Here is an 18,540-nt window from a genome sequence, read left to right as displayed (position 1 = left end):
GGTCTAGAGATTACGTAGCAAGTAAAATCTCAAGTTCATGTCAAGACGTGCATCCAGTTGCACCCCCCTGTTATGAAGGGGGGGTGTAGAATCCTGTCCCCAACTTTCACGAATTCAGTAAGAGTTAGGCGAGTAAGTGTGTTATAGATCGGTAAACCAAGGTAGCCAGTACTGCTTACGTTATTACAACGAATCTCCTAAGTGATCACTTTCGGGCAAAAGACCAGTCGGTAACTACCAAACGCACACAGCTACATCTGAAGGATAAGATTAAGACATATCTTCAATCTATCATTGGACAGGTATTGTATGCATAAGTCTATTTACGGACAAGTAATACAGACCAGAGAGCCGGACGTGCATACGGGTGCAGCATGAATTATTAGTTGTGTCCAGAACTCGGTTGGATGTAGAAAACGTTCGTAACCAAGATCCTGTCCTTCCTATGAAGACGAAAAATGTTTGCATTTCTTCGTCTTCGATCCGAAAAACTGGCATAAGTTTTGAATATTCCCTTCCATGAAACAGCTTTGCTTATGAAAAGCTTTTGGTCCAAGTATTTTTTTAAGATTAAGACCTCCGATTGGAAAGATAAGAAGGAACTGCCTATGAAGGCAAACCACATATGCAGTATGTCTGGTTACGGGAGGGTAGAAGAGTAACTTATAACCTGGTTTTCCGTAAGGGATATAGCCATCAACACTTAAGATTTATTAGAACTGAGTTCTAATTGTAAGATGGTCTATAGTCCTTAATGGCAGAAAGATCGCTTGCACGCATTTATGCATTTCCGTATGCGGCTACACATGCGTGTTCTTTGCCTTCAGGTGAAGGTTTGAAAACGAGTCTGGGCCCGCTTGCAGGAATAATGTATGTGCGATGAATCACATTATTGCCCATGGAATTTTGATCGTCAACTAACTGTAGCATTTTTTTAGATGTGAGCACCTGCGCCCACGAAACAAAACATACAGTTAGTGTAGTGATCATACCTCCGTTGGTTTGCCTGCCTGCCTAGTGGACAGGGCTTGCTAACATTTATAAAGGTAATGAAATGCCGACAAAGTTTGTCTGGCCACCTTATGGTTGGAGCTTGCTATCGTTCATGAACGTAAGCTAAAACTGTTCCCTTAGGACTAAAGGCTTGAGATAATAACCCTGTAAGGTTATGTCTCACAAGCCTGTTGTGCGAGTGTTCAGAAGAGCTCTCCATTCCGTCGGAAAACAAAGCCCGAGGAAATAATCCATAAGGATTACTTACACGAAGTTCGGAGTCTAATGGGAATTCATTGTGCCAAGGTGCACACTGACTGAATGTGGATGACTAAAGCAATCAGTAAAAATCGTGTGTGTGGCAATAACCATAAATTTTTTCTTGACGAGAGCGCATGCTGCCTAAAAGAAGTTCTTACGGCCTTTTATGGAGTTTTACCAACGCTTAGGGATGAGAATTTCCCATGAAGAAGCATCTGTATGGGTTTGTTAGGTAAGAATATAAAAAAACACATGCATACACTAGGCATGTTCGTATGGGGTTGCCAACAAACGCTTTCTTGCTAGCGAGAAAACCCACCTTCTAATGCAGGCCAAGACCTGCCAGAAAGATTGAGCCAATCTCGCAAGGGTTGAGGGTCTCTCTGTGACAAGAGACAATTGGAATTTTGTCCGAAAACGAGAGGAGCGGAGCTGGCGTGACCAGCCCAGGTGACGCATAGCAACCTGCTGGGGCTGTAGTGACATAAGTCACAGGATAGTGCTGCTGTTGGCTGATGCCTAGCGACCAGTTGGGGCAAGTCATACGACGCAACCGTAACAATCGTCAAGCTACTAGAACACAGGGAATCAGCGTAGCAAGAGCCTGAAGGCTCAGCGAGAAGAGAGCTCAAAATTTTAAGATCACGAGAGCCCAACGACTCAACATGACGAGGGCCCGAAGGCCCAAAGTCATGAGACCACTAAGGCTCACCAAGACGAGACCCCAAAGGTTCAGGGTCATGAGAGCTCGGAGGCTCAGTGTAACGAGGGCCTAAAGGCCAGGAGAGCCCATAGACTCAGGGTCACGAGCGCCCGGAGGCTCATCGTGACAAAAGCCCGAAGGCTAGGGGTTACGAGAGCTCAGAGGATCAGCGCGAAGAGAGTATGAAGGCTCTAGGTTACGGAAACCAGGAGGTAATGCGTAACGTGGACCCGAAGATCTGGGTGACGAGAGCCCGAAGGCTCAGCGCAACGAGAGCCCGAAGGCTCAGCGCAACGAGAGCCCGAAAGTTCTGGGTTACAAGAATCCAGATGTTCTGCATAACATGAGCCTGAAGGCTCAGGGTCATGAGAGCCCGAAGGCTTAGCATGACAAGAGCTCGAGGGCTCAAGGTTACGAGACCTTGGAGGCTCAAAGTAACGATGACCCGAAGGCCCAGGGTCACGAGAGTTTGAAGGCTCAGCATAATGAGAGCCCGAACACCCAGGGTCACACGAGCCTGAAGGTGACACGTAATGAGAGCCCGGCATTTCAGAGCGATGAGAGCCCGAACGCCCAGTGTCATGAGAGCCTTAAACTTCAACACGATGAGAGCCCGAAGGTTCCGTGTCTTGAGAATCCAAGGGTTCAGCGAGACAAGATCTCGAAAGCTTGAAACAGGCGTTTCCTTGCCACGAGGGGGAGAACACCATGGTGACGAGGCGTCAGAAACTCCTCCACCAGACGAACACCCGAAGGAGAACGTTTAGTAGGTTCATTCGAAGAGGGAAACTGCTCAGTCACAAGATGGTCACACAAAACTCTCGCGGACAAGAGAAATGTCCTCCCGACGAAGGACATTGCCTCGGACTTTCATTTCCCTCAGCCCTAAGAGGAGAGGCATACTGTAGTACTCGGCATAAGTTACAGGCTGGTCATGCTAAGATCTCTCTCACGGACGAGAGAGATGGCCTGCTGGAGGAGGACCTTGCCTTTGACTTTGCTTTCCCCTAGCCACAGGGGGAGGAAGCGCAGTCTACGGCGATGAGATAGCATCCGCTGATCTTCTTCAAGCTGTCAGCAATTCTTCCCGGATGCGGGAAGGTTGCTCAACAGCTAATGAAGGGAAGCTCTCCTTCAAAGGGGAGAGCAGCTCAACACCTAGGGAGAATAACTCTCCCTCAGAAGAGAAAGTTGTACAACCCCTAGAGGTGGACCTCCAGGCAGCAGTCTCTGCTTCCCATCAACAAGCCTTGATCAAGTTGAAGGTCGGCATCAAGCACTACCAGTGAAACATAGCCCAGGCTAGTTTCTAGGGATCTCCCTACTGGAACACATGAAGGAACCCAGTTCTTCATGCTTCAGCATGAAGGACAAAAGAGAAGCAGAACTGTTGCAAAGAACTGTACCACTCTCGGCAGGGACCTCATCCTCGTAAGGGGAAGGTCAGAACCAGCGAGCTAATCAGGAGCTGCCACAGGACTGTGACAGTGCAGGTACAGTAGATTCCACAGGAACAAACAGCTCTGCTCTTCTATGTAGGTTGACTTAGCCGAACGAAGAACAGCATCGTTATCTGAGTAAGAAATAAAAATTATCAAAGAAAAACTCCCTCTGGAGGATCACCTAACCCGTGGACAGGAAAAGTGTCCCCCGAGAGAACATAAACATAATAAAAATTTAGCACTCCCTTCGCTGGCCGTCATCATCGTGAGAAGGAGGCGTAAGAGCTATAAAAAGAGAACTACAAATAATTAATCCGCTGACTGGGAGAACACTCATCCCTCTGGCGGGAAAGGAATTACCAGAGGCAGAGCAGACAAGCTAAAGACTATGCACTCCCTTCGCCGGCTAAGTAAGGCCGTTGGCCCATAGCGGCATGAAGGAGGGTGGAGTCGAGTGGTGAAAGTTAAATTACAAACGGTTATTATCTCCATATTAACTACTGAAGAAAACCATTCGTAAGTGCAACCTAACCCGCGAAATGGTCCATGTAAAGAGGGAAAGCAGTGTTGTCAGCACGGAATAGTAAAACCAAAGTCAAGATCTGGCAATACCACAAGTGGCCTTCCCTCGGAGGAGAAGTATCAATACGATGACGTTTCCCCTGCGATGGAGGCCAAGGCCTCGGAGAGCCACCAGCCTACGAGTTGTATGGTATCCAAGGGGGGGAAAGATCATAAGAGAAGGTTCTCCGCCCTAGAAAACCTGCCACACTACGCTGTCACACAAACTGCAACATTATCTGTAAAGAAAAGCTTAAATATATATATATATATATATAAAAACATTAAGAGATCATTTTCACATATAAAACAAAAACATAATTTTCAGAATAAGAAAAACAGAATTAATAGAAAAAACAATCATATGGCAAGTTCAGTTTAAGGCGGGAGAGAGTGGCAACGTCCACTGTCTACCGAGCCAAAGGCAAAGTGGGTGCTCAGCACAGGTATGTGAGTGAGCAGGGTACTTGGCTACCTCCCCACCCCTCCCGGTAACTAGCGGTTGGGGTGGTTATCCCTCACTAAAATTTTAGTTTGTCTTTCATCTGTGCCAAAAGTAATATCCCTAATAAATAGCGAAGGGTTTGTTTAGAGTGACGTTCTCTCTCTCAGAGGTACCTTACAATGTGTACATATACCAGAAGAAATAAAAATTTTTGTTTCCTTACAAAGTATCTATTATATATTACATAAAAATAAGCTTACACTTTGCTTAAATTTATGTTAAGATCATAGACTAAGGCTTAACAACACGACGTTGCTATTTCGTCAGTCAGCTGATTTATACTTCTAGCAGACAACATTATTACAATCTAAAAAATCTGGATTTTTAAAAAGCTAATAGTATTTTATTAAAACTAGTTTTGTACACTATTTTTTAATTTCAGGGGCACTTTAACAATCAGCAATTACTCATTTTTTCTTTTTACCTTTGGTTTTCATCAGGTGATCTCAAGCTCACGCTACTGTATCAAGAGTATACGCACATACAAATAACAAGAAGTATCGTTTACTGTAAATGATTTCTTAATTTATTCCAAATATCTTCTTATGATTATTACATCAGTACAAATGTTACAAAATATGTTATTTTTATTAATAAAATAAATTTTTGAATATACTTACCCGGTGATTATATAAGCTGCAGCTCTGCTGCCCGACAGAAAAACTCTACGTTCAAAATCCGCCAGCGATCGCTATGCAGGTAGGGGGTGTACATCAACAGCGCCATCTGTCGAGCAGGTACTCAGTACTCAATGTAAACACAGAACTCAATTTTCTCCTCGGTCCACTGGGTCTCTATTGGGGAGGAAGGGAGGGTCCTTTAATATATAATCACCGGGTAAGTATATTCAAAAATTTATTTTATTAATAAAAATAACATTTTTCAATATTAAACTTAGCCGGTGATTATATAAGCTGATTCACACCCAGGGGGGTGGGTAGAGACCAGCATTAATTGTTTACATTATTATGAGCTAAGGATTTTGTATTTCATTTTAGCAGTTATTCAAAATAACAAACATAAAATAAATAAGTACCTGGTAAGGAAGTCGACTTGAACAATTACTCTGCCTTTTTTAAGTACGTCTTCCTTACTGAGCCTCGCGATCCTCTTAGGATGCTGAGCGACTCCTAGGAGCTGAAGTATCAAGGGTTGCAACCCATACTAAAGGACCTCATCAAAACCTCTAATCTAGGCGCTTCTCAAGAAAAGAATTTGACCACCCGCCAAATCAACCAGGATGCGAAAGGCTTCTTAGCCTTCCGGACAACCCAAAAAACAACAATAAAAAACATTTCAAGAGAAAGATTAAAAAAGGTTATGGAATTAGGGGAATGTAGTGGTTGAGCCCTCACCCACTACTGCACTCGCTGCTACGAATGGTCCCAGGGTGTAGCAGTTCTCGTAAAGAGACTGGGCATCTTTAAGATAAAAAGACGCGAACACTGACTTGCTTCTCCAATAGGTTGCGTCCATTATACTCTGCAGAGATCTATTTTGTTTAAAGGCCACTGAAGTTGCGACAGCTCTAACTTCATGTGTCCTTACCTTCAGCAAAGCATGGTCTTCCTCATTCAGATGGGAATGAGCTTCTCGTATCAACAGTCTGATATAATAGGAAACTGCATTCTTTGACATAGGTAAAGAAGGTTTCTTAATAGCACACCATAAAGCTTCTGACTGTCCTCGTAAAGGTTTAGTTCGTCTTAAATAGAACTTAAGAGCTCTAACAGGGCATAAGACTCTTTCTAGTTCATTTCCAACCAAATTTGAAAGGCTTGGAATATCGAACGATTTCGGCCAAGGACGAGAAGGTAGCTCGTTTTTGGCTAGAAAACCAAGCTGTAAAGAACATGTAGCCGTTTCAGATGAAAATCCGATGTTCCTGCTGAAGGCGTGTATCTCACTAACTCTTTTAGCTGTTGCTAAGCAAACGAGGAAAAGAGTCTTTAAAGTGAGATCTTTAAAGGAGGCTGATTGTAGTGGCTCGAACCTTTCTGACATAAGGAATCTTAGTACCACGTCTAAATTCCAACCCGGTGTAGCCAAACGACGCTCCTTCGAGGTCTCAAAAGACTTAAGGAGGTCCTGTAGATCTTTGTTGTTAGAAAGATCTAAGCCTCTGTGACGGAAGACTGCTGCCAACATGCTTCTGTAACCTTTGATCGTGGGAGCTGAAAGAGATCTTTCCTTCCTCAGGTATAATAGGAAGTCAGCTATTTGGGTTACAGAGGTACTGGTTGAGGATACTGATACCGACTTGCACCAGTTTCGGAAGACTTCCCACTTCGACTGGTAGACTCTAAGAGTGGATGTCCTCCTTGCTCTAGCAATCGCCCTGGCTGCCTCCTTCGAAAAGCCTCTAGCTCTCGAGAGTCTTTCGATAGTCTGAAGGCAGTCAGACGAAGAGCGTGGAGGCCTGGGTGTACCTTCTTTACGTGTGGCTGACGTAGAAGGTCCACTCTTAGAGGAAGAGTTCTGGGAACGTCCACCAGCCATTGAAGTACCTCGGTGAACCATTCTCTCGCGGGCCAGAGGGGAGCAACTAACGTCAACCTTGTCCCTTCGTGAGAGGCGAACTTCTGCAGTACCTTGTTGACAATCTTGAACGGGGGGAATGCATAAAGGTCTAGATGGGACCAATCCAGTAGAAAAGCATCTATATGAACTGCTGCTGGATCCGGGATTGGCGAGCAATAAATTGGGAGCCTCTTGGTCATCGAGGTTGCAAAGAGATCTATGGTAGGTCGGCCCCATGTGGCCCATAGTCTCTTGCACACATCCTTGTGTAGGGTCCATTCTGTTGGAATGATTTGACCCTTCCGACTGAGGCAATCCGCCATGACATTCATGTTGCCTTGAATGAACCTCGTTACTAGAGAAAGGTTTAGATCTCTTGACCAGGTGAGGAGGTCCCTTGCGATCTCGTACAACGTCATAGAATGGGTCCCTCCTTGCTTGGAGATGTACGCCAAGGCCGTGGTGTTGTCTGAGTTCACCTCCACCACCTTGCCTAGAAGGAGGGACTTGAAGCTTTTCAAGGCCAGATGAACTGCCAGTAGCTCCTTGCAGTTGATATGTAACGTTCTTTGATTCGAGTTCCAAGTTCCCGAGCATTCCCGACCGTCTAATGTCGCACCCCAGCCCGTGTCCGATGCGTCCGAGAAGAGAACGTGGTTGGGGGTCTGAACAGCCAGGGGCAGACCCTCTCTGAGGTTGATGTTGTCCTTCCACCAAGTCAGTGATGACTTCATCTTCTCGGAAATGGGGATCGAGACCGCTTCTAGCGTCTTGTCCTTTTTCCAGTGAACAGCTAGGTGAAATTGAAGGGGACGGAGGTGCAGTCTCCCTAACGAAATGAACTGTTCTAGGGATGAAAGCGTCCCTATCAGACTCATCCACTGTCTGACTGAACATCGGTCCTTCTTTAGCATGTTCTGGATGCATCCTTGGGCTTGACTTGTTCTGGGGGCCGACGGAAAAGCCCGAAAAGCTTGACTGTGAATCTCCAATCGTAAGTACACTATAGTTTGGGATGGGACCAGTTGGGACTTTTCCATATTGACCAGGAGACCCAATTCCTTGGTCAGATCTAGAGTCCACTTTAGATTCTCCAGACAGCGACGACTGGAAGAAGCTCTTAGAAGCCAGTCGTCCAAATAGAGGGAGGCTCTGATATCCGCTAAATGCAGGAATTTGGCAATATTCCTCATCAGTTTCGTAAAGACAAGAGGAGCCGTGCTTAGGCCAAAGCACAGGGCTTGAAATTGGTAGACAACCTTTTCGTAAACGAACCTCAGAAAAGGTTGGGATTCTGGGTGGATGGGGACGTGAAAGTAAGCGTCCCTTAGGTCTAAAGAGACCATCCAGTCTACCTTCCTGACCGCTGCTAGAACAGACTTTGTGGTCTCCATGGCGAACGTCTGCTTTGTGACAAAGACATTCAGCGCACTGACGTCTAGCACCGGCCTCCACCCTCCTGTCTTCTTTACCACTAAGAAGAGACGGTTGTAGAAGCCCGGGGATTGATGGTCCCGGACTTTGACTACCGCTCCCTTTTCTAGTAAGAGAGACACCTCTTGCTTCAAAGCTAGTCTCTTGTCCTCCTCTCTGTACCTGGGAGAGAGATCGATGGGAGACGTTGCTAGAGGGGGTTTGCGTACAAACGGGATCTTGTACCCTTCTCTGAGCAACTTCACAGATTGTGCATCTGCGCCCCTTTTCTCCCAGGTCTGCCAGAAGTTCTTGAGCCTGGCTCCCACTGCTGTCTGAAGAAGGTGGCAGTCAGACTCTGCCCTTAAAGGACTTGGTACCTTTCTTCTTCCCACGTCTCCCTTCGGCACGAGCACCTCCTCTGCTGGAGGCTCTGCCACGAAAGGGCGGAATGAATCTGGACGCTGGAGTGTCCATCCTGGGTCTAGACAAGGTAGGCAAAGGGGTGGCTTTGCGGGCAGAGGACGCAACCAGGTCATGAGTGTCTTTTTGAATCAAGGAGGCAGCAATCTCCTTTATCAACTCCTCTGGGAAAAGGCACTTTGAGAGAGGAGCAAACATAAGTTCCGATCTCTGACACGGTGTTACTCCAGCTGACAAGGAGGAGCAAAGGTTTTCCCGTTTCTTGAGGACCCCGGAAACGAACGAAGCCGCAAGCTCACTGGAACCGTCCCGTATGGCCTTGTCCATGCAGGACATAATGAGCATGGAAGTTTCCTTGTCAGAAGGGGAGATCTTCCTGCTCAACGCTCCCAAACACCAATCCAAAAAGTTAAAAACCTCGAAGGCTCTGAACACTCCTTTCAACAGATGGTCTAAGTCTGAAGGAGACCAACAAATCTTAGAGCGTCTCATGGCTAGCCTGCGGGGAGAGTCTACTAGACTTGAGAAGTCGCCCTGGGCAGAGGCAGGAACTCCCAAGCCGAGAACTTCTCCCGTGGCATACCAGACGCTCGATCTGGAAGAGAGTCTCGCAGGGGGAAACGTGAATGCTGTCTTCCCAAGGTTCTTTTTGGACTGCATCCATTCTCCCAACACTCGTAAAGCTCTCTTAGACGAGCGGGCGAGGACGAGCTTCGTAAAGGCAGGCGCTGATGACTGCGTGCCTAAAGCGAACTCAGATGGAGGAGAGCGTGGGGCCGCAGAAACAAACTGATCAGGATACATCTCCCTGAACAGTGCAAGAACTTTCCTAAAGTCCAAGGAGGGTTGCGTGGTCTTGGGTTCGTCGATGTCCGTATGCGGGTCGTCAATGTGTGCAGCGTCGTCATCATCAGAGAGTCCATCATCTGAAAACTGAGGAGGAAGCGGCAAAGGAGTAGGAATCGGCTGGTCAGCTGAGTCCGGCAGCACGGGTGCATGCGTGACTGAACCGGACGCAACGTCATGGAACTGTTGCCCAGTCTGTGAACTGGCAACAACCATAGCAGCGCGGGGGCGCAAAGCGTCTACGCCAGACTGTCTAGTCTGCTGTGGGCGAGTAGTGGTAACCACACTGGGTTGCGGTGGTTGACGCACCGCGTCAAAACAAAACAACTTAGGTTGTTGTTGTAACTCGCGAACGTCAACGGAAGGTTCCGTGCGTCGCTGAACGTCAACATGCGGCTGGCAGGGTACACTGGAACGCATGGGTGGCGGGACTCTCACAGCTGGAGTGCGGGAGAAGGTAGCCTCAGCGTCCACTGGATGCACAACCGTGGGTGGTTGTAGGCTAGCGGTTGGTGCAGCGTCAACCTTCTCCGCACGAAAGTCCTGCATCAATGACGTTAACTGTGTCTGCATGGTCTGCAGCAAAGACCACTTAGGGTCTACAGTAGCAGGTGCGGCAACAGACGGTGTTACTGCCTGATGCGGTACCGCTTTGCCTCTCTTAGGAGGTGTGCAGTCATCGGAAGACTGCAGCGAGTCCGAACTGACCCAGTGGCTACAACTGGGCCGTTGGACTTGCGCGGAAGGGACCGACTTGCGCTTAAGAGGCCGCGAGACCTTGGTCCATGGTTTCTTTCGAGATACCTCTTCCGCAGACGAGGAATAAATGGGCTCTCTCGTCTTCGTGTGGGTGGGGCGATCTTGGTTAGATACGTCCGAAACCACGGAGGGAACGTCTGTTCGCTGATTAAAGCCTCTCGAACCCTTTGGTCGTACGACATTGCTTCTCCCCTGGGCTTGGGAGCTTGCAAGAGGTCCCGGACTGGGAGGACGACAGGCACGAACAGACGAACCCTCAAGCGCAACACTATCTACAACACTTTCCACAACACTACCACTCACTTTGTCACTACCCACTGCACTCTTACACTTCAACTCCTTGACGTCTGCCATGAGTTGGTTACGGTCACTCGCCAATGACTCGACTCTCTCACCCAGAGCCTGGATGGCACGCATCATATCTGCCATCGAAGGTTGTTGAGTGCTAGAAGGGGGATCAGGAGCAACCACTACAGGGGAAGGAATAGGTTGTGGGGCATGAGGAGAGGAAAAATCAACGGAGCGAGATGAACTTCTCCTGACTCTATCTCTCTCTAGCCTACGTGTGTATTTCTGGAATTCGATGAAATCGAATTCCGAAAGCCCAACGCATTCCTCACATCGATCTTCCAATTGACAGGTCTTATCCCGACAATTGGAACAAACGGTGTGAGGATCGATAGAGGCCTTCGGAAGACGCCTTGAACAGCCCCTAGCATTACACTTCCTGAATTTAGGGACTTGAGAAGGGTCAGCCATCTTGAATTAGTCAAAGGGGAATTCAAAATCTATCCAAAGTCGTCAACAAATAATCCAAAATCAATAAAAGAATGCAAGGATGTATTGAAGATAACCTCTGCAAAGCGAAAGCTCAAAACTAGAAATGTGTACTTCACCAAAATATGTGAAAACCAATCCAGAAAGCAACAGCGAATTTAGAAGGTCTTGCCGGTGGCACGACAGAGAGAAAATTGAGTTCTGTGTTTACATTGAGTACTGAGTACCTGCTCGACAGATGGCGCTGTTGATGTACACCCCCTACCTGCATAGCGATCGCTGGCGGATTTTGAACGTAGAGTTTTTCTGTCGGGCAGCAGAGCTGCAGCTTATATAATCACCGGCTAAGTTTAATATTGAAAACTGGTAAACATTAAACAAATTTCATGTCTCTAACACCAAACATGGAGAATTCCCATAAGAATTAAATTTATAACACTTAAGAAGCGATTATGAAAAATCAATATAAATACCTCTAGCATAATTGTATCTTCAGCAAGCATACTATCTCCCATGTATTCTGTATTATATTCTATAACATCATTGCCAACAACAAAGCTGTCTTCACTCTGCAAAAAAGAAAACAGTTCTGTAATAAATTAAAAAACAACAACAAAGTTTCTTTAATACTGCAGAATAAGAATATTTCAACTATGATAAATATAGTAATGTTTAATAAATAACCCAAAAAATTCTCTAGGAATGTTTAAATCTCAAGAGGCCATAGTTTTTATGTACCATATGAATTCATAATGAAATTTGTTTAAAATGTAAAACTTAACACTATTTTACAAAGATGTGCCTTTATACAAATACCATTATTCCCCCACGATATGCTTTTCTATCACTTGTATATATTTGAACGAAATTACTGCTGTTGGAAAAGTCCTTGACGCCACGAGTCCATAAATTACTCAATGAATGCTAGGTGATGAATATTCTGCATACGATTTAGGTGGAGGCCAAAACTCTCAATTGATAACCAAAGCTCAGCCACTTGAGCTCAGTGTTTGAGGAGATGAGTTATAAGGAGTTATATTTATTAAAGTTTCACAAAGATTTACTAGTGAATGGGCAGATGCCTCAAAATATAGTTTTTAAAGATAATGAATAAATCAATAACTAGTGTCAATCACTTCAATATGTTTATTCTTTAACCCCCAGTCATAGGTGATACTATTCCCTTCAGCTGGTAGCCCATTTCAAAATGCCACTATAAGTGGAGAAGTTCCTACAGTGGGGCATTGCACCCTTTTAGTTCCAGTTTCTATTCGTTGGATCTAAGGTAAATAGATTCCAGCAGTCAATGCTACTTATACCTGGAAGTATTTTCAATGATTTTATAAAAAGACTTTTAAATTGATGCATTCCTACCATACATAATAAAGTGCTATAGCCTCCTTTAATATCCAAGGTGGCTGATTGATGGTACTACTGTAGTTTGGATACTCTTCCATTTACTATTCTAATCTTTCTTTACTACTCTAATCTTTGTAAGTGGATTACGGCATATTACTGTACAGTAATACTCACTAGGTTGGATCCCAACATGCTGAAACCTCTTTAAGTCCGTATGGATCCGAATAGTAAATAATTTCTATTGCAGATTTCCTGTTAAATTTTACCAAACTTCTTATTTTATATTTGTTGTCACAAAGCTTCACTTCGAGAGTGAAGCTTTGTATGGCTTTTTTGAAGCTGGTTAAATTTTGCTACCTAATCTGAATGCCATATAGTCTGGAGGCAACTGTACAGTCTCTAATATTACTGCACAATACACAGATATTGCAATACATTAGACGACACTGGCGAAGTATAGGTCATGCTGGTCCTGGATTTTTGCTCATATCTCCAGACAGAATAAATATTAAATGAAATATGAGTCTATACTTGAAAAAAAATAACAATAGTGATAAAAAAAACTGGTCTGACACTCAAAGGTTTTGAAATTACAAAGTAAGTGAATACATCTGCAATAATAGCTGAACTGGATAAACCTAGTCCAAGATGCCTGAGGATGCTATTAGGGATGGATATATAACCCTTAATAGCTGAAATAGACACTCTACTTCCATAAAACAGGAAACAAAAATGTTAGAAATGTTATCCAAACTAATTCTTGTATCTAAAATCTTTCTTGTCTTGCATTAATCAAAATACATATTCCACTGCCTTTGATACAAATTACTAGTATAGATGTACTACAATGAATTTTTGTACCTAGATTGACTTACAAAAGCACTTTCTCAGTATAAGGTGGAAAGTCTCTAAGCAATTAGATAAAGCATAAATAGGTTTCATGTGAATTGACTTCGAAATTGGTTTTCTAAGATTGGTCCTGTAAGGTATTCTACTCAGATACTCCGACAACAGAGACCACAGATCTGTGAGCAACTCTTTCTGTGGTCTAAAAGGAGCTACCAAGGTCATCCTGCTGTTTGAAGATACCCTGAACTTGTTTATAACCAACTGGATCATTGAAAATGGTTTTCGGAGAAGATTGGTTCTGTAAGGTATTTTCCTTAGATACTTTGACAACACAGGCCACTGATCTGTAAATCACTCCCTCTGTGGCCAAAACAGAGCCACTATGGTTATCCTGCTGCCTGGAGATGTCCTGAACTTGTTCATCAATGACCAGGTAATTAAAAATTGAAAAAAAAGCATATTAGTCAAAACTGGACCAATACTGTAACATAACACCAGCCTCCTATGATAAGGGATCCAGAACCAGAGCAAAATGCCTCTATCTTTTTGCTGAGGAATACAAACTTGTCCACATTTTGTCTTCCCTACTAATTCTAAATTTCTTGACATACTTAAGCATGTAGAAACCATTCATTTGGTAGTATTTGTAGTTTTCTGCTCAACTGATCTGCTAGTATGTTCAAAGTCCTGGAATAAACCAAGGTATATGAATTATCCATCTCAGATCTATCCAATATAAGAGTTCTTCTGCTATGCAGAACAAGGATTCTAACCTTGTTTCCTGAACCTTGAGTACCTTGAGTATTGCTAAGAGCTGCAGGCAGTAAATGTGTAACTAGCATTCCTTCTCCGACTATATTTCTGACAAGTGAAGATAATCCATAATTGCTCCTACCTTTCCAGGGAAATATAAATTTTGACTTCCAATGACACACTCAGAGCTAAATGAAGAAGGGCCTACCACTTCACCAGTTCTACTCGATTCTGAATCACTGGTAAGCAGATTGTGTCCTGATCAGAAGTCCTGTTGAGATGACGATTAAGATGTAATTGGAAATTCTAATCCAGCATCTTCAGCTGATCCATTGAAATGAATTTCTCAAGAAAATCCACAATATCTAGTAGCCTCGTCCACATACAAACAGACATTGCTTGGATTCCTCTTTTCTGACAGGATACCCTTAAAAGTAACTGTGCATGTTATCATTCCCAAATATATAATTTTATGAGTTTTTATCAGAAGAAACTTTTCCACACTGACTAGGACTCTCAACCTTCTCAACGTCCTGAGCAACCTTACTTGCTCGATCAAAAACTTTCCTAAGGGTGCACCCAAAACTAACAAGTCACTGGGTACATTAAAACTCTGATGACCAAACATCTCAGCCATTTCAAGACTGGAGCCATCCCCCAGGTGAATAATTGTGGAATCCAAAACATAGGGACCTGAATTGATAAAATTTTGAGCTGTCCATAAAGTGAAGGAGTTCATTTCCCTAACTGCACCCAGAACTGTAAAAATAGTGTCCATAAATAACTTGAAGAGAACTATAAAAGAAACCTGTTTAGAATTGAAATATCTAGAACTGGTTTCAAACACCCCCGATGTCTTGGCCACAAGGAACAGTTTTAAAATCTTTGGGAGGGATTCAAGATTTACTCTATCACTTCCCTGGAAGTTTTGCAAAATCCGATATTTGGCCAATTGTTTAGGTAAACTGGAAAATGAAGGGTCTCCTCTGTGAGAGGAATTTGATTTCCCTCTCTTTCCACTGATCGCCTCCACTGTTAAGGGGTGAAGACTTTCCCTTATCTGATAAAAGTGAGACAACCTATCCACCAGTGAGAATCCTTTGTACACAGCATTACAGAATTCTCCTATAAGATCAAAGAGTCCTGTTGGTACTTCTGCAGGCCTTTCTGTTAGTTCAAAATCCAGAAGACCTATCTGTTCCGAAATGACTCCCTTGGAGGGAAAGCGGAAAAAGTTTTGAGAAAAAGGAGGGAAAGAGTAGTAGAGCAAAAAGACCTGCGCTTGCAAGATAACCCTTAAAGTGTACCCTTGTGTCCAACTAGAAACCTGTTTTATGAAACTATCACTCCTATTTTGATCCAAAATGGGACTAAAGATAGAAGTAGTAGTCCATGTGTGTTTCTGCACATATGAAACCACTACATACCCTTGTGTCTTACTGGAAACCTGTTTTATGAAACTATCACTCCTATTTTTATCTAAATTGGGACCAAAGATAAAAGTAGTGGTCCATGTGTGCTTCTGCACATATGAAACCACTACATACCCTTCTGTCTTACTGGAAACCTGTTTTATGAAACTATCACTCCTATTTTGATCTAAATTGGGACCAAAGATAGAAGTAGTGGTCCATGTGTGCTTCTGCACATATGAAACCACTACATACCCTTCTGTCTTACTGGAAACCTGTTTTATGAAACTATCACTCCTATTTTGATCCAAAATGGGACCAAAGATTGAAGTAGTAGTCCATGTGTGTTTCTGCACATATGAAACCACTACATACCCTTACGTCTTACTGGAAACCTGTTTTATGAAACTATCACTCCTATTTTGATCTAAATTGGGACCAAAGATAGAAGTAGTGGTCCATGTGTGTTTCTGCACATAAGAAATCACTACATACCCTTCTGTCTTACTGGAAACCTGTTTTATGAAACTATCACTCCTATTTTGATCCAAAATGGGACCAAAGATAGAAGTAGTAGTCCATGTGTGTTTCTGCACATATGAAACCACTACAACTATAGAGGAACCTAGTTATTCTTTACAATTAATCACCAAATTATCAAATATTATGCAAGCCTCAACAGTGCCATCTGAAACTGTTCTATCTAAACAGGTTAAGTACTCAAATATACGATTATGATCTTGGTGACCTGCGTGCTTTTCTTCAATAATATTTGAATGAACTTTACTATCAAGTCTGCAAAAGAGAGAGTTTCCAATACATTTCCCATGCTATTGCCCATAAGCAGCAACTATCTAGTCAACAAATCAAAAAACCCTGTATTTAACTTATTTCTTTTGTTGACACTCACCAAGGACTCTAGCAAATTACTTTAAGCTGGGGCAGTAATTAAGCTAGGCAATTGATTAGTTTTATAAATTAATGCATGATTACAAGGATTAAAGATTCTAACAACAAACGAGACCCAAATTATTAGACTTCCCTTCTACCAAAGATATTGATTTATTCAGTTTGTAAAAAAATAGTATTAGAAAACTTAGGTGTATAATACTTAGCAACCATTGCCACATTAGACGACATCATAGAATAAGCATATAATCAGAACTTGAATGTGTTGTAGATTGCTATGCATAATGACATAGCAAGGGCTCTGTGCCTCTAAGCACTCTGCAATAGAATAGGTTTCCAGAACACAGGATACTAAGACAGACAAGACAGTGATGATGAGGAAAGGGTCAAACAGCAACTGGATGAGCAATAAGGGCAGTACCCATCACCCAACACTTCGGCCTGGTAGGTCCTTAATAAATTTCCCTTTCTCATACTTTTCCCCTCCTGAATTGGGAGGAGAGTTCTGCTCCTTCATCGGCAGGGAAGAGCAAAGTAAAGATAACTTATATGAATTAGCTCATTTGGATACATTTTCTCTAAAAGGTATGTAATGTGAGAAAGCGATACCTCATCGATGTTTGCTTCACCCCTATCAACATCAATTCCACCTTCTGGGTCTTGTTCTAGTTCATCCTCTTGACCATAAAATCAGCTTTTGCTAATTATCTATTACTGACAGTAACTTGAGGACTTGTTTCTGTGGACGTATTAGTCGAAATGTTAATACCTCTAGTGAAAAAAATGAAATGTGCTAGTGGCCAAACCTACACTCTATATAAGGCCACTGCAACTCAAAACGTGATGCAAATGTTTATCAGCACGTGTAAAATTTCTTATTTTATGTACATGGTTCCATAGAAATCATATGATATGTATCATTATTAATAATGTATATAAATGTTACTACTGATATTCTACTTCAGTGGAAGGATTCCAATTACCTGCCTGAGATCGTATAGATTTAACTAGATCAATGAAATGTGAGGGTTTTGCAATAGAAGGTCCTGAAGTAAATTGAGAGATTGAGGCTTGTAATAAGGTAATGGCTCAATAATGCACTGTGAGTCGTGATGAGAACAGTTACTGACTGGTACATTACAACCCCATTGGCAAGCCTTGATGAGGCAGCCTAAGGTTTGGATCAGGGAAGGATAGGCTAGAATATGTCTTTTTTTTCCAGGCATGTTAGACTTTTTTAGTTACATATACTAAGCAAATTCATTACAAAGCTTATGAAGAGTATTAGTGTCAACCCCTGATAATTTGGTGTTAGCCTGAGAAGCATTATAATCCTCCTCCTCACTGTAATCTACTACCTTGGTCTTCCTGGATTTTTCCAAGAACTAAAAGAAGCGTTTCTTTTATGTTTAGAGATTTTTAGGCTCTGTGTGAGGCTTTTGAATCTATAGAGCGCAGCGTACTTTCAGAACCCTTGCTGAGTGAAACGCTACTAATATTAGATTGACCTTGGGGGTTAGGTTAAGCTTGGCAATGGGGTGTGAATGACAAGAATTACCATTAATAAGGGAGAATCATTGGAATTTTGAAGTTTAACAAAGGAATCAAGAGCTTGTGATGCTTATCACCATTGACAGATAAGTCAACTTTTGTTGTCTAATGGTGGAGGCGTGTCATTATTGTCATCATCCCGGCTATCATAAATTGATAAATATTATAACAAGCAAAACTACAGAAGATCTGAAACTGGAAGTAAAAAAACAGTGTATCACCAGCATTACAATCCCAAAATAATGAAACCAAACTAGTTAGCCTGTAGCAAAGAAAAAGTTTAGAGTGGTAGTATGTATGTTACTTTTGATCTAGGAATATTAAATACAACCCCGTATTCATAGATAAGCGTGAAATAAATTAACTGTCATCATTTCTTTTTTTAACAATGAGCCTAGCCTTCTCTGCTAAAACAAATTTCTGAAATGCTAGAAATAACTACTCGGTAAATCCTTCCAATAACACTTCACATACTCTTATGCACAGAGAGCTACAGGTAAATTA

At 43.0% G+C, this 18,540-nt stretch overlaps 1 protein-coding gene across 1 annotated transcript in view; it reads right to left on the bottom strand.

The window, feature by feature from the left end:
- LOC137646248 (uncharacterized) overlaps positions 1 to 18,540 on the bottom strand; it is a 261,911-nt gene that overhangs the window by 70,656 nt on the left and 172,715 nt on the right. The window contains exon 22 of the mRNA XM_068379370.1: positions 11,677 to 11,772. Within this exon, the coding sequence (XP_068235471.1) occupies positions 11,677 to 11,772 (96 nt within the window). The remainder of the gene's footprint in view (positions 1 to 11,676; positions 11,773 to 18,540) is intronic.

The sequence above is a fragment of the Palaemon carinicauda genome, chromosome 1 (genome assembly GCF_036898095.1).
Source record: "Palaemon carinicauda isolate YSFRI2023 chromosome 1, ASM3689809v2, whole genome shotgun sequence".
In the NCBI taxonomy this organism is placed as follows: domain Eukaryota; kingdom Metazoa; phylum Arthropoda; class Malacostraca; order Decapoda; family Palaemonidae; genus Palaemon; species Palaemon carinicauda.
Note: the sequence above shows the minus strand (reverse complement) of the source record. Positions and strands in the feature narration are given on the sequence as shown.